Raw genomic sequence first — 13088 nt, forward strand, 5'->3', positions numbered from 1 at the left:
TATATATACAAGTAAACATTCCAAATCTTACTTCAAATATAATTAAAATACCAAAATTACTCATTAGGCACAATGGCCCATTTCAGAATCCTTTAAATTATTGTAATTAGTGATGCATTCATGTGTTCATGAACTACTTTGTATACCACTGGGTAGCTTCATCTATCATCATCATTTATGTGTTGTTTATATTTTATATAAATACATACATAGCCATATTTATTCTGCTCTTATGACACTGCCTATGCACCCTGTCTATACTTGAATATCACACTGCACTTTTCTGCTTTTTTTGCACTTCTGGTTGGACGCAAACTGCATTTCAACTTTATTGTCATTGTGCAGAGTACAAGTACAAAGACAGCGGCCTTTGTATTTGTACTCTGCACAATGACAATAAAGTTGAATCTAATCTCATCTAATCTAATATTTTGTATTATTATTCTGAATCTGCAATGTAACTAATGCTTTATAATAAATGTAGTGGAGTAAAAAGTACATTTGCCTCCAAAATGTATAGTGGAGTAGAAGTATAAAGTAGCAGAATATGTAAATACTCAGGTAAAGTACAACTACCTCAAAACTGTACTTAATTACAATACTTGAGTAAATGTACTTAGTTTCTTTGCAGATTCTGATTAAAACAAAATATAAATCAACTAATGAAGTATGTTGTATTGTATATTAAAGGTCCCATGGCATGAAAATGTCACTTTATGAGGTTTTTTAACATTAATGTGAGTCCCCCCAGCCTGCCTATGGTCCCCCAGTGGCTATATGGTGATAGGTGTAAACCGAGCCCTGGGTATCCTGCTCTGCCTTTGAGAAAATGAAAGCTCAGATGGGCCGATCTGGAATCCTCTCCTTATGAGGTCATAAGGAGAAAGGTTACCTCCCCTTTCTCTGCTTTGCCCACCCAGAGAATTTGGCCAACCCATGAGAGAGAGACATCATGGCTTTCAAATGAGCAAAGTGGCAGTTGGTCAAGGCCACACCCCCACCCTCCACCTTGCCCCCCCTCTCTCCTCCTCAATAGCTACAGACACAGAAATGGCACATACCAAGGAAAGCTCATTGTGGGACTGGCTCTAGTGGCTGTAATTCTGCACCAAGGCTGAATTTCGGGAAAGAGACTTCAGATACAGTATTAGGGGACCACTAAGGTCTATATAAAAGCATCCAAAGAGCACCATGTCATGGGACCTTTAAGTAATTAAAATGAGCTCCAACAGCTGCAACTTTCAAGTGATGAACACATGAATGCAACAATAATTATAATTCAATAATACAATTAAACATATTCTAAAATGGGGCATTCTCCATAAAAAAGTACATTAGGTATATTTTGATGGGATTTACATTTGTTTTATTTAAGCTATTTGAATGTAGGACTCTTACTTGCAACAGAGTATTTTTACGCTGTGGTATTTATACTTCTACCAAAGTATACTAAAAGAGTACTTCTTCCACCTCGGGTAATAACATGCGGTGGCAAACTGACTCTGTATTTGTGCTGTTTAGACAATTTTTACTGCTGACACAGCATGAGGCCGTATATCACGATGATCAATGTGAGCTTACAAACATGATACAGAATTTGATTAACAACATGTACAGAACTGAATGTTCCCCAAACACTGCATGTTCTTTCTGTTCTGCTGATGTTTTTGCATTATACAACAAATCACAGCTCACAGCAGAAAACTGCAAGTTCTTTGCATGTTTGACTGTCATTTTCATCCAGTGGTGGAATGTTGCATTTCACAGCTGTAGATGTTGAAGGTTGTGCTAATTTTAACTCCTATATATACTGTTGGGTAGTTTAACCTACAGCAGTGCATCCTAAACCATAATAGAATCATATGTTTGTGCTGTGAGAACCACGTATCTCTAAAAAAATCAACTGCTCATGAGAAAAACAGAAAAACAGCCCTGTTTCCAGCTTTGTGACGGGGCATTTTCCCGCTGATTCAAGAGGCTTTTTGAAATACTTTATTTAGCTTTAAAAGTAGGAGAATTTTCTCAACACATAAAGGAACACTTCATCCTTCAGTTTATCACAAACATTCAACATCAACACATCTGGAGATACGTGGTTTTCACTGGACAAGAAGGGAATGACAAAAATCTGAAAGGTAACTTAATCTGTCAGACAAATGTAGTGGAGTAAAAGGTACAATATTTACCTCTGCGATGTAGTGCAAGTATAAAGTTGAATAAAATGGAAATGCTACTTGAATAATACTTAGTTACTTTCCACCACAACAGCATTTGGCGCTGAATTACCTGCCAAAGCAGCAGATCTGTGCTGCAGAGATAGTGAGCGATGGATGTTGAAGGTAAAGAGACAGACATTGAGAAATGAATATAAGCAGGATAAGGGAAATGGTGAAGAGGGAGAGAACAATTGAAAAAGGGAAGAGAGGCAATAAAAGAAGGGGAAAAAAACAACAACGAGAAGCTCCATTCGCAGCTGCAGGTGTAAACACTGCGTTGAGATGACATCATAGAAGCATGTGTACATAAAAAATAAACCCAGACAGCCATGCTTGTTAGCGTGCTGGTGTTCAGCAGGTATAATGTTGTTCACCATGATAACATTCATTAATTAGCCACTGAGATGGTAATTAGCTAGTAGCTAAATGGTAGCCTATAGTACATTTTATTTTGTCCTTGTATGAGATTAATGATTCCTGTATATAGTCCCTGATATACACACACACACACACACACACACACACACACACACACACACACACACACACACACACACACACACACACACACACACACACACACACACACACACACCAGCTTCTGCAACACTGCATTAAAAAGTATGCCATGGTAACAGTGTCCATACGCTTACACAGTCTCAGGCTATTTCAGCAGGTGAGAGCAGCGAGTCTATTCTGAATGCAACAAAGTGAGAAACATCTTCCTCATGCCGCTGCAGGTCAACACGGCAGCCTGATAATGGTGTGACAGAGAAGAGCTGTGAAATGTTTCCAGAGATAGATTTTACGATAAGACGGACGTGTTGGAACTATTTCCATCGAAGTGAGGTCGTGACTCCAAAAGCAGAGCTTAGTGTTAAAGCCTGACTGAAAATACTCAGATATTAACTGTTCTGCAGCAGCACACTGCCCACACATTAAGCTGTTAAGAACTTCAAGTCCAACAGAAATTTATTTACTCATTTTTTGTCTGCTGAAGTATATATCTGCTTGGCCCTAAAAATCTGAAATTTGTATTTTTTTGTAAGGGATAGGCCTTATGTAGAGGGAGCAGGTCATTATTGCAAATAAAACCCTGACCGGGTGATGCAGGACCCTGACACAAAGTGGCGAGCCGTTTGTCACATGGCTTTAATACTCAATTCTGATTGGTCAATAATGGCATTCGACGGTCTGAGGACCATTTTCAAATCAACAAAAACATTTTTGAATCAATATTTCATCCAATTATTGATTTCTGACACAGGATTTTTTTTGATGCAGGATCTCAACAGATGGCTACTTACTAAAGAAAACAATAATTTGACAAAAAAATATTGATTTAAAAATGATTTTATGGATTTAAAAAGGGTCCACCAGTCTATGATCACGTTTGTTGCAATATATACATCTTCATTTCTTTTTATTAATTGGTTTTGAGGCAGTTACTTTGGTTTCTTGAAGGCAACCATTCACATCAAATATATTTTTTTTCTTATTCATATAGCCCTGGTTATTCTATTCATTCCAGTGAGAATTAAAATATTAATAGTAATTCTGCTTGCTATTACACAAACACTTGTTTAAAAGAAAAGATATAAAGTTGGAGAATAAACCCCATTCAGTTATTTGGTGACTTGCCAAAACCCAGACACACTTCACTCCCTGCAGCAAGAACATGTTGTTCCTGACAGTGTAGGAGCAGCAATAACAATTTTGGATCCCAATTTCTGCAAACAACATTAAGAAAACAAACGCTGCATAAATAAATCAGTGTTTCTAAGTCTATTTGTCCATTTCATAGAGAGAGAGAGAGAGAGAGAGAGAGAGAGAGAGAGAGAGAGAGAGAGAGAGAGACACACAAGGATTCAGTTTTATTGACTTTTATTAAATAACATTATTTATCTTTTTTATTCCTCAAATAATAAAAAGTGCAGGCATGAAAGCAAACTCTAAAACTCTGACAATTTACTTAAAAGCCTCTGTGTTTAAACATATTATGTGAACTGAAAGACAAGAGCTTATACACAGATGGATAATTAAAGCTGCAGTAGGCTTTCAGCTCCACATAACTGAAATATATTAAAGGGTCAGTTCACCCAAATCACAAAAACATATTTTCCAGCGTATTCCTGTGGTACGTTATCAAGTTAGGTACATAGTTTTATTTGCTGAGGATAATCCAAAGACCTTTGTTTCTTTTTCTACATTTGGTCATAAATCTGGATAAATGTCCAGAAAAAAAAGACACTCATTATAACACCAGCTTTTTTTTAAACTTTTTCTCAGTATCAAAGTAATCCAGTGATAGTTGTCTATACATCCATTGGCACACTGAACACAGGAAGGGCCAATAGCTAATTCAGCATACTTTTCATTGAGCTAATTTGTCAAATATGTCAACAAATAGAACCTAAAAAAATGGGCCTTAAGTGAGTCTGCTTAGCAAAGAAAACCCTCCTTACAACTCTAGAACTTGCCTGAGAAACATCAAGCTTTTAAGTTTTCTTCAGTATCAAAGTAATACAGTCGTTGATGTCTGTACATCCATGAGTACATTGCAAACAGGAAGTGTGAATACTTTATTCGGCATACTTTTAACGCTGCTAATTTGACAAAAATTTAAACAAATATTGACCAAAAAAAAAAGCCCACAACTAACTCATTGAATTCATGGCGACAGTATACTTCCTGATCCAAAGTTCCCAAAGTGACATATTCAAATAGTTAGTTTTTTTCCATGTAGTTTGTTATATTGCATTTACAATGATAAAATAAAGAGAAGAGCAGCAAACCCTCCCATTTGAGAAGCTGGAATAAACATAATAATAATCATATGCTGATTCATTTGCAGCTGACTAATAACCTTATCAATCAAACTAAGACCACTTTGGGGTAAGTCCATTTTTGTGATTTCATTGAAATGACCCTTTAACTTTACACTTCTAGAAGTCTCGGAACCACAAGAGAAGAATTTGAACACATTGAACTTATTGAACACATCTTTTTCTGTACCAAACTCTAGCGGCTGTTTAGGAGACGTTTGTCAATTTTAAATTGCCACATTCTGTGAGCAGAGAAGCCTCCAAACCTGACACCAGAAATAAAAGTGCTTGAAATATAATGAATGTACAGTTCATAGTCTCAGTCGGAGGTGACAGGATGTTCTCTGTTGCTACTGTACTACTTTAGACTTGAACCGGAATTCCAAATTTATATATATAAATCTTTCTAAGTGCATATTTACATTTAAATTAAATATTAGTAAAAAGGGTAAAACAAAGTCTACAAATAGACATAAATAACCGAAAGAATAAAATCATACTATAAAGTGCGTTGTAGCAAACATCAATTATGCATGCAACTTGGAAATAACTAATTTTTTTAAATAACTGAAGCACTAACAATAATAAAAAAGTAGTACAAAACTGTAGAAAGAAAAGGAGTGGCCTTATATAAAGATATCATTTCATATACAACAAATCAATAAAGCTCATTTAAATTCATATAATTATTATGTTCAAATAATAAATTGTATTTGTGACGTGGCTAGTCCCAAGTGTGGACCTTCGAGAACAGGAATAAATATCAATTCACACGCACAAATGAAAACACACACACACACACACACACACACACACACACACACACACACACACACACACACACGCACACGCACACACACGCACACACACGCACAAACACACACACACACACACACACAGACACATCTTATAAAAATCCTAAAGTGGACCCTGATAGATCTGTCTTTGATGTCGAGTGGAATCTTACCAGAAGGTTCCCCTTCTGCTCAAACATTAATTCATGTTATAAAACGTGAAGTGAAATCAGGCAGATCATGTCGCACCCTGAGGAGATCTGTGGATCATTCTGGAAGAAAAAATAAATAAATGACATCAATGATAAAGAAATGTTTTTCTGGACATAAACTAATTTCATTCTTGCGCTTTTAATAAAAGAAAAAAAGTTGCCATTTAATTTTCTCCTGATCTAATTACTTGATTGTTTCAGCTTTTCAAGCAAGCCACTACACTTGTAATAAAATATTCCATACCTCAAGTGCCCCCCAATTTTTTCCGTGTCATCTCTTGTGTTGTCTGGTTACGCTTGTGAACAGCGTGTTCTGTTGGACACAAACACAAATACATAAACAAACCAATTAATTTGCAGTTAATCTCACTTTGTTGTCTATTTGATTATAAAGGCACATGGTTTAGATCTTTCACTACATTTGCATACTAACATAATATACTATACCCCTCCTGCAGTTAGTATGCAGAATGAAATATTTTGGAAACAGTACAACAGCCTAAATAAAACACTAGTGACCCCCAGAGGCCACGCAGCTCCTCACACTATATAACATCAAATACTTGGGACCAACAGACAGATTTAAATCTTACCTTGTGCTCTGGACATCTAATTGAGAAGTTGTCCTCTTTTAAGACACAGCCTGAAAAACAGACACACAAAATAAGCCTTATATCTTAAAGGTCCCATGGCATGAAAATTTCACTTTATGAGGTTATTTTTAACATTAATATGAGTTCCCCCAGCTTGCCTATGGTCCCCCAGTGGCTAGAAATGGTGATAGGTGTAAACCGAGCTCTGGGTATCCTGCTCTGCCTTTGAGAAAATGTAAGTTCAGATGGGCCGATCTGGAATCTTGCTCCTTATGAGGTCATAAGGGGAAAGGTTACCTCCCCTTTCTCTGCTTTGCCCACCCAGAGAATTTGGCCAACCCATGAGAGAGACATCATGGCTTTCAAACGAGCAAAGTGGCAGTTGGTCAAGGCCACACCCCAACTCTCCTCCTTGCCCCCCCGCTCCTCCTCAATAGCTACAGACACAGAAATGGCACATACTAAGGAAAGCTCATTGTGGGACTGGCTCTAGTGGCTGTCTTCAGACACAGTATTAGGGAACCACTAAGACCTATATAAAAGCATCCAAAGAACACCATGTCATGGGACCGTTTAAATATTTGTGACTTTAGGCAGAGTGAGAACGGCAGCCCTCCCACACATTTAAGAAAAGCACAAGTGACTCAAGCTCTCATCGTTTTCACAGTTCAGTCAGGCAGACAGAGTTTTCAGGTTACAGCAGTTAAACACAATATAAGCATAACTTTAGAACATATTTACAAACAGTACAAATAATGAGGGGTTTTATTGTATCCCTTTATGGCTGCAATACTCTACACATACTTCTGACACATATTTCATACTGTACCTGACTGAATGGCACAACCGTAGTGGTAATTTCTGGGACAGCCCTTCTGGAAACATCCCATTATTGCACCCGTTTGTTGACACGCTGAACATATCTGAAAAGGAAAAGCACACAATGAGATATCAATATTATATTCAATGCAACATTTTATCAAACAAAACTCGTTGCACAATAACTTAAATATGTCTTATCACATTAAATGATAGGTTTAGATTCTTTTACGTCTATTTTGATTACTCACATGCACATATGTACATTTAAAAAGCTTTCGGTCGCTAAAATAGTTACTCTTCATACAGGCTGGGAAAAGATTCTCCACATACATTTTTATTCCTCATTTTGTGTAAAAATGCATTCAAAATAGATCCATTTCTGTTTATAATAATTGGTATCCTACAAAGTTCTAATGCTTTTAGTTTGAAATTCAAAGAGGTAACACAAAGAGGTACTTTCAAGGAAAACAAAGACTAACTGTTAGCGCTGAAACTAGTAGTCAATAAATCAGCTATTAGATCCTAGAAAAATAATCGTCAACTATATCGATAATGTGTTCATTGTCTCATTTTTCAAGCAAAAATAGTGAGAAAAAAAAAATGCTTCAGGTTCTCTTCTGCTTTTTTGTCATATATTATTATAAACTGAATAATTTGGTTAAGTTTGGGATTTTTAGTCTGATCAAACAGGACATTTGAAGATATCACCTTGGGCGTTTAGGAAGTTTTGTGGGCAATTTGAACTTTTTTTTTTTTGGATAGACTGCTGGTTGAACATTCTAAGGAGGACAGGGGAGTGTGTCCTCCATCACATTATTAATACCACAATAGTAATAAGAGTATTTATTTGTATTGATGTATATTTCTATATGTATGCAGAACCACATATACATTTAAATTGGCATTACATCAGAAAGAACTTAATGCACTTGTAAAACAAGAACTGAAATTAGTCATTTACTGCTTAAAAGTATTTAGCCAAGTCCACAGAGGCTTTAAAAAGACGTTGGTGTGTGTCACTTACTGTTTCCTGTGCGAGCCGCGCCGCCTCCTCTAACCCATACAGCTTCCCTCGGACCAGGAAGATGCCGGCGGACCAGATCCCGCAGTCCTCGTGGATCCAGCCCTCATCCAGATGAAAAGGCACCTTTGGGATAGAGTGGTTGTCGCTCTCCAACAAAGCAGAGCAGTCGTAACCATAGAAACCGTCATCTGAGGCATTTACTGAACGTCTACTGACGAGTAAATGCTCTTCCTCTTTCTGCTCGCTCCTGCGGTCCCGAGACGGGCCGGTGGAGTAATACGGGCCGTGCAGGTCCCCGAGGCCCATGGCGTTGGCCGTCTGACCGCACAGGCAGCACACCAGCGTGGCCTGACACCTGCTTTCCGAGCTGAACCGACCCAGCTGGAAACAGGAAGTACTGGGAACAAACCCAGACGGAGATCTGGTGGCGGTCTGCTGCTGGGCTCTGCTGCTCCTTACTTTAGCCTCCTCCTCCTGATAGTTAACAACAGTGCACATCCTCTTCTTCAAATGAATAAAAGGGCTGAAATTTCCCAATTTCTTGTTCTTTTTTTCCTGTTTTTTGTTTGCATATTTGAGCTTGATTTCCGGCTCTCTTGGAGAAAACAGAGCAGAAGGCCCGGTCCGCGGGCGTGCTTTATTCTTCCGTGTTGCAACCGTTTTTTTGTTTCTTTTCCTTTCGTGCTGCTCTGTTGCGATTCTGCAGATCTGTTTCTGTTTATTTCGCAACCTTTTAGTTTTACGAAGGGCGAGGGGCTTCTTTAGTTTAGGATTTGCACTTTTCGCGTGCAACACTTTGCGGCGAGGCTGCGGCTTTGTCTGCGGGGGCTTCCTGTCTGTCCAACCATCCACGTCGGACTCCTCTGAATTGCTGCTCACTCTTTGGGTCACGTCTGGCTTGGGGGCCAACTCGTTTGCATCCGAGCTGAACAGCCTCATCGCGTACTCCATCATGTCATCAGAATCGCAACTTTCGTTATAAATACCCACTGCGTCCATTTTAGCTTGTCTCCTCAAACTGTGCCGAGACACACTGCAGGTATATTGAGGCATTTCGGGCACAGATTTACGGATTCTGGTACTACGTCGAACTCTGTGTGAAGCTTTTTCATCCTCGCTCGGAGGAGGAGTTTTTCTCACCAAACTCTTCCTACAAGAAACACCTTTCTTACAAGAGAAGGCGTTGCTTTTCTTCTTTTTGTTAGTGACCGAAACTTCGATAACGTCGCTGTCATCGCTTGAGACGTCTACCGGAGATTCGGCAGGGTTCCTGTAAACAGCACTCAGATCTGACAGGAGCACTATGGGCCTGGTGTGATGTACTGGAATGTCCACCGAGCTGTCTGAGGAGTCTTCTGAGTAGGAGCTGTCAGGACTGGGTGAGCTCAGAGGCTGAGGTAGGTGATAGCAACCTCTCCCTTCGTCCAGTGAGGACACAGCTGGGGACAGGGGCTCCACAATGTGCCTCACACTGTCTTGGATGAAAGAACTGCATAAGAGCGGCTCCTTAGCGGAGGACAGGAGGAAAATAACATCAGAGCCGCTGTCACTCTCCTCTCCTCCGCTGCTTTCGGGGACCGGGTCGCCAGTTTGGTCGGGCCCGTAGAAACCCGGATGCCACAGGTTGTCATGATACAGATCCAACCCGGGAGCTAGTGTTGAATTCATGTAGTTGCCTAATGGCTGGGGGCCCTGCTCCATGTCTCTGCAGAGGGCAGGTGCTCCCAGCTCAGGATGCAGCTGAGAGTTGTAGGAGGACGAGGCTCTAGATCTGTACGGGGAGCTGATCTCGGTGCTGCAGCTCGGTGGGAGTCTGTGGTACCACTCGGGCTTCTTTACCAGGTCCATGGCTTCAGTGTGGCTGCGGGTCAGGGGGTTGATGGAGTACCCCTTTGACAGGTCCATAGCCATGAGAGATGGATCCTGAGGGGACACTTCCATCACTGCAACAAACACATATTAACATTATGCAGGGTTTCCCCCGCCATTATAAGGTTTAGGTGCAGCACCCGAGCCAAATGAATGTAACTAAAAGACTTTTCTCAGATCTAATGATTGTAGTTGGACTTCTTTAGTAGGGCTGCACAATTAATCGCAATTCTATCGAAATCGCAAAATGAACTAGTGCAATATCCAAATTGCAGAGGGGCGCAATATTTGTTAAAGGCAAAAAAAATGTGTGTAACCGTTCTAAAATAAAGTATTGTGGTGCTGCATAGACATCCCGGCCTACAAATCGTATCCTACAGACTAAAGAAAAAATCTTTGTTTGGTACAGATCCTTGCAAAAAAAAAAAAGATCATTCCCTCCAATAATGTGAATCATATCGCAATTAGATATTTTCCTCATATTGTGCAGCCCTATTCTTTAGCTTTAAGTTTTTTAAGTGCAATTTATTTATCATACGATCTAGCTTTTCCGTTTTAGACACAGATATGGTGATAATAATGCTATAAAATGATGTGAAAAAGAGACGCAAAAACCCAAAAAAGAGACACAAAATATACAGGGAAATTGCTTTTTTTTTTTAAAGGAAAAACATCAGATTTTCTTGAGGAAGGACGCTTAGACCCCTGGCCAAATACGCATACCTAAGTCTTCCACAAAGCTAGGGAAAACACTGATAATTGAGATGTATACCTTTATACCTATTTCTTACTAGTTCGTCAAAGGGCATTAAAAGGGAACACATTATCGATTATCCGCAGAATATTTTTTTGGATTCATCATAATATTCTACGAATTGTCCAAAATGGTGAAAAAACTTTCCAAAGCCCAAGGTGACATCTTTAGGTTTCTTGTTTAGTCTAAACAACATTTCAAAATCTGAAGATATTCAGTTCACACTTAATTATGCAGCATATCATCTCATTTGAGAAGATGAAACCACATAATGTTTAACTTACTATTTCTGCTTGAAAAAGGTTTAAAACAACTAACCGAGAGGCCATGTTGTTTGTAGTTGTTTTGTCTCTCTTTGAGTTACATTTTCCAGGTGAACCAGAACCAGAAAGATACAAAAAACTATTTTAATAAATCAGTCGTTTCAGTTTTTTTTCCAAGTAAAAATAGGAAAAAGAATTTAACAAAATTGCTAAACATGTTCAGCCAACATTTTCAGCTTCTCAAATGACAGAATGTGTCTGCTTTTCATTGTCACTTATCTTGAAGTTGTTATCTTTTTTTAAACAAAACACAACATGTCACCTTGGGCCCTGGGAAGATTTGATGCATTTTTTTTTCCTTAATTATTTTACATTTCATTGAATATACAATGAATTGATTAATCTGAAAAATAACAGATTTATTGATACTGAAAATAATTGTAGGCTGCAGCCCTGCCACCTAAACTTGAGATCTTTTAAATTCACACTGGAGATGAAGAGAAGCTGACCGACTCTTGTCCACGCTGACATATTTATTTGTATAAATATTACAGCAAACCAATAAAAAAAAACTGAGATGCAAATTTTATTTTCTAAAAGCAGCTCTATTCTGCCTATTTTAATTGATTCGCAAATGTTAGTGTATTTAATGAAATGTAGCTGTAACATGAAAAGGAAAATCAACCAAAAATATAAAATAAATAAAAATATTGGCTTTTGGTTTGCAGATTTTCAATATTAACATTATTTATTTATATATTATATATTAATATTCTGTTAAGAATCAGGATCAGGACATGTCTTTAACTGAGCTTTCTAACATGACATAACATACAACAGGTAGGCCCGTTCATGAGTAATGTAGCTGAGTAATGTAAGGTAACCTGCCCAGAAATAATGACATGATGTAACGCTGGACCTAACTCACACAATAAGTGTACAATTGTCTGTTAATTACATTGTAAAATTGCTGGCGGTCTTACCCCTGAGGAGGCAGCAGTACTGATGGTTCTGATGGACGACCCCGGTCCTGACAGTGCGGGCGGTAGAAAGACACTTTCCCCTCAAACAAGTCGGGTAGCTGGGTTAGCTAACACACCTCTCCGGGCCCATCATCAGGACTGGATGTAAACAAAAGCTGTGAGTTCATGCTAGCTGACTAGCTAATTTTAGCCCGCTAAACTACTTCAAAACGTATCAGACACTCGACGCGATAACGAGAAATAAACACTTTTGTTATATAATTGCTGTCAGTCAGTTAGAACCCTCTGGCTACTGTTGGTATTTTGAAGTTGTCATAATGGAGACCATCTTCCTCGTCAAGCGTCAGGTCACACTGAAACAACCAGGATGACACCGGAAAAGAACTATGTGCTTTCAAAGTAAAAGCACACATTTTTAGTTTTGCAAAGCAAGTACAATAACAAAAATAAAAAAAATATACATTTATACCAGTGGTTATACAGCAATTCTTCACACTGGACCTCACGTAAGTGATGTTTATATGTACTGCTTATTTTGTACTTCTCTCTTTATTCTCAACTGTCGAGTTGGATGTCAATTAGGGCTTTTATTATGAAATATTTCCTTGGAACTTAACTTTGTTTTTATGAGGAAAACTTGACTTCCTCTTCTTCCTACAAAAAAAGAGGTGAATATTGTCAAAGATAGCCTGAATATTATTTTCCTGCATCTTCACAGGGCAGGAAAAATAAA

At 38.5% G+C, this 13088-nt stretch overlaps 1 protein-coding gene across 1 annotated transcript; it reads right to left on the reverse strand.

Moving 5' to 3' along the window:
* Positions 1 to 5878: 5878 nt before the first annotated feature.
* Positions 5879 to 12701, reverse strand: LOC114569671 (transcription factor 20). The gene is made up of 6 exons (XM_028599676.1): positions 12356 to 12701; positions 8487 to 10429; positions 7470 to 7563; positions 6641 to 6690; positions 6292 to 6360; positions 5879 to 6107 (listed from the first exon to the last, which is right to left on the reverse strand). The coding sequence occupies exons 2-5, from the start codon at positions 10425 to 10427 to the stop codon at positions 6319 to 6321; spliced, it is 2127 nt and encodes a 708-aa protein (XP_028455477.1). The 5' UTR covers positions 10428 to 10429; positions 12356 to 12701; the 3' UTR covers positions 5879 to 6107; positions 6292 to 6318.
* Positions 12702 to 13088: the final 387 nt, after the last annotated feature.

The sequence above is a fragment of the Perca flavescens genome, chromosome 15 (assembly GCF_004354835.1).
Source record: "Perca flavescens isolate YP-PL-M2 chromosome 15, PFLA_1.0, whole genome shotgun sequence".
Lineage (NCBI taxonomy): Eukaryota > Metazoa > Chordata > Actinopteri > Perciformes > Percidae > Perca > Perca flavescens.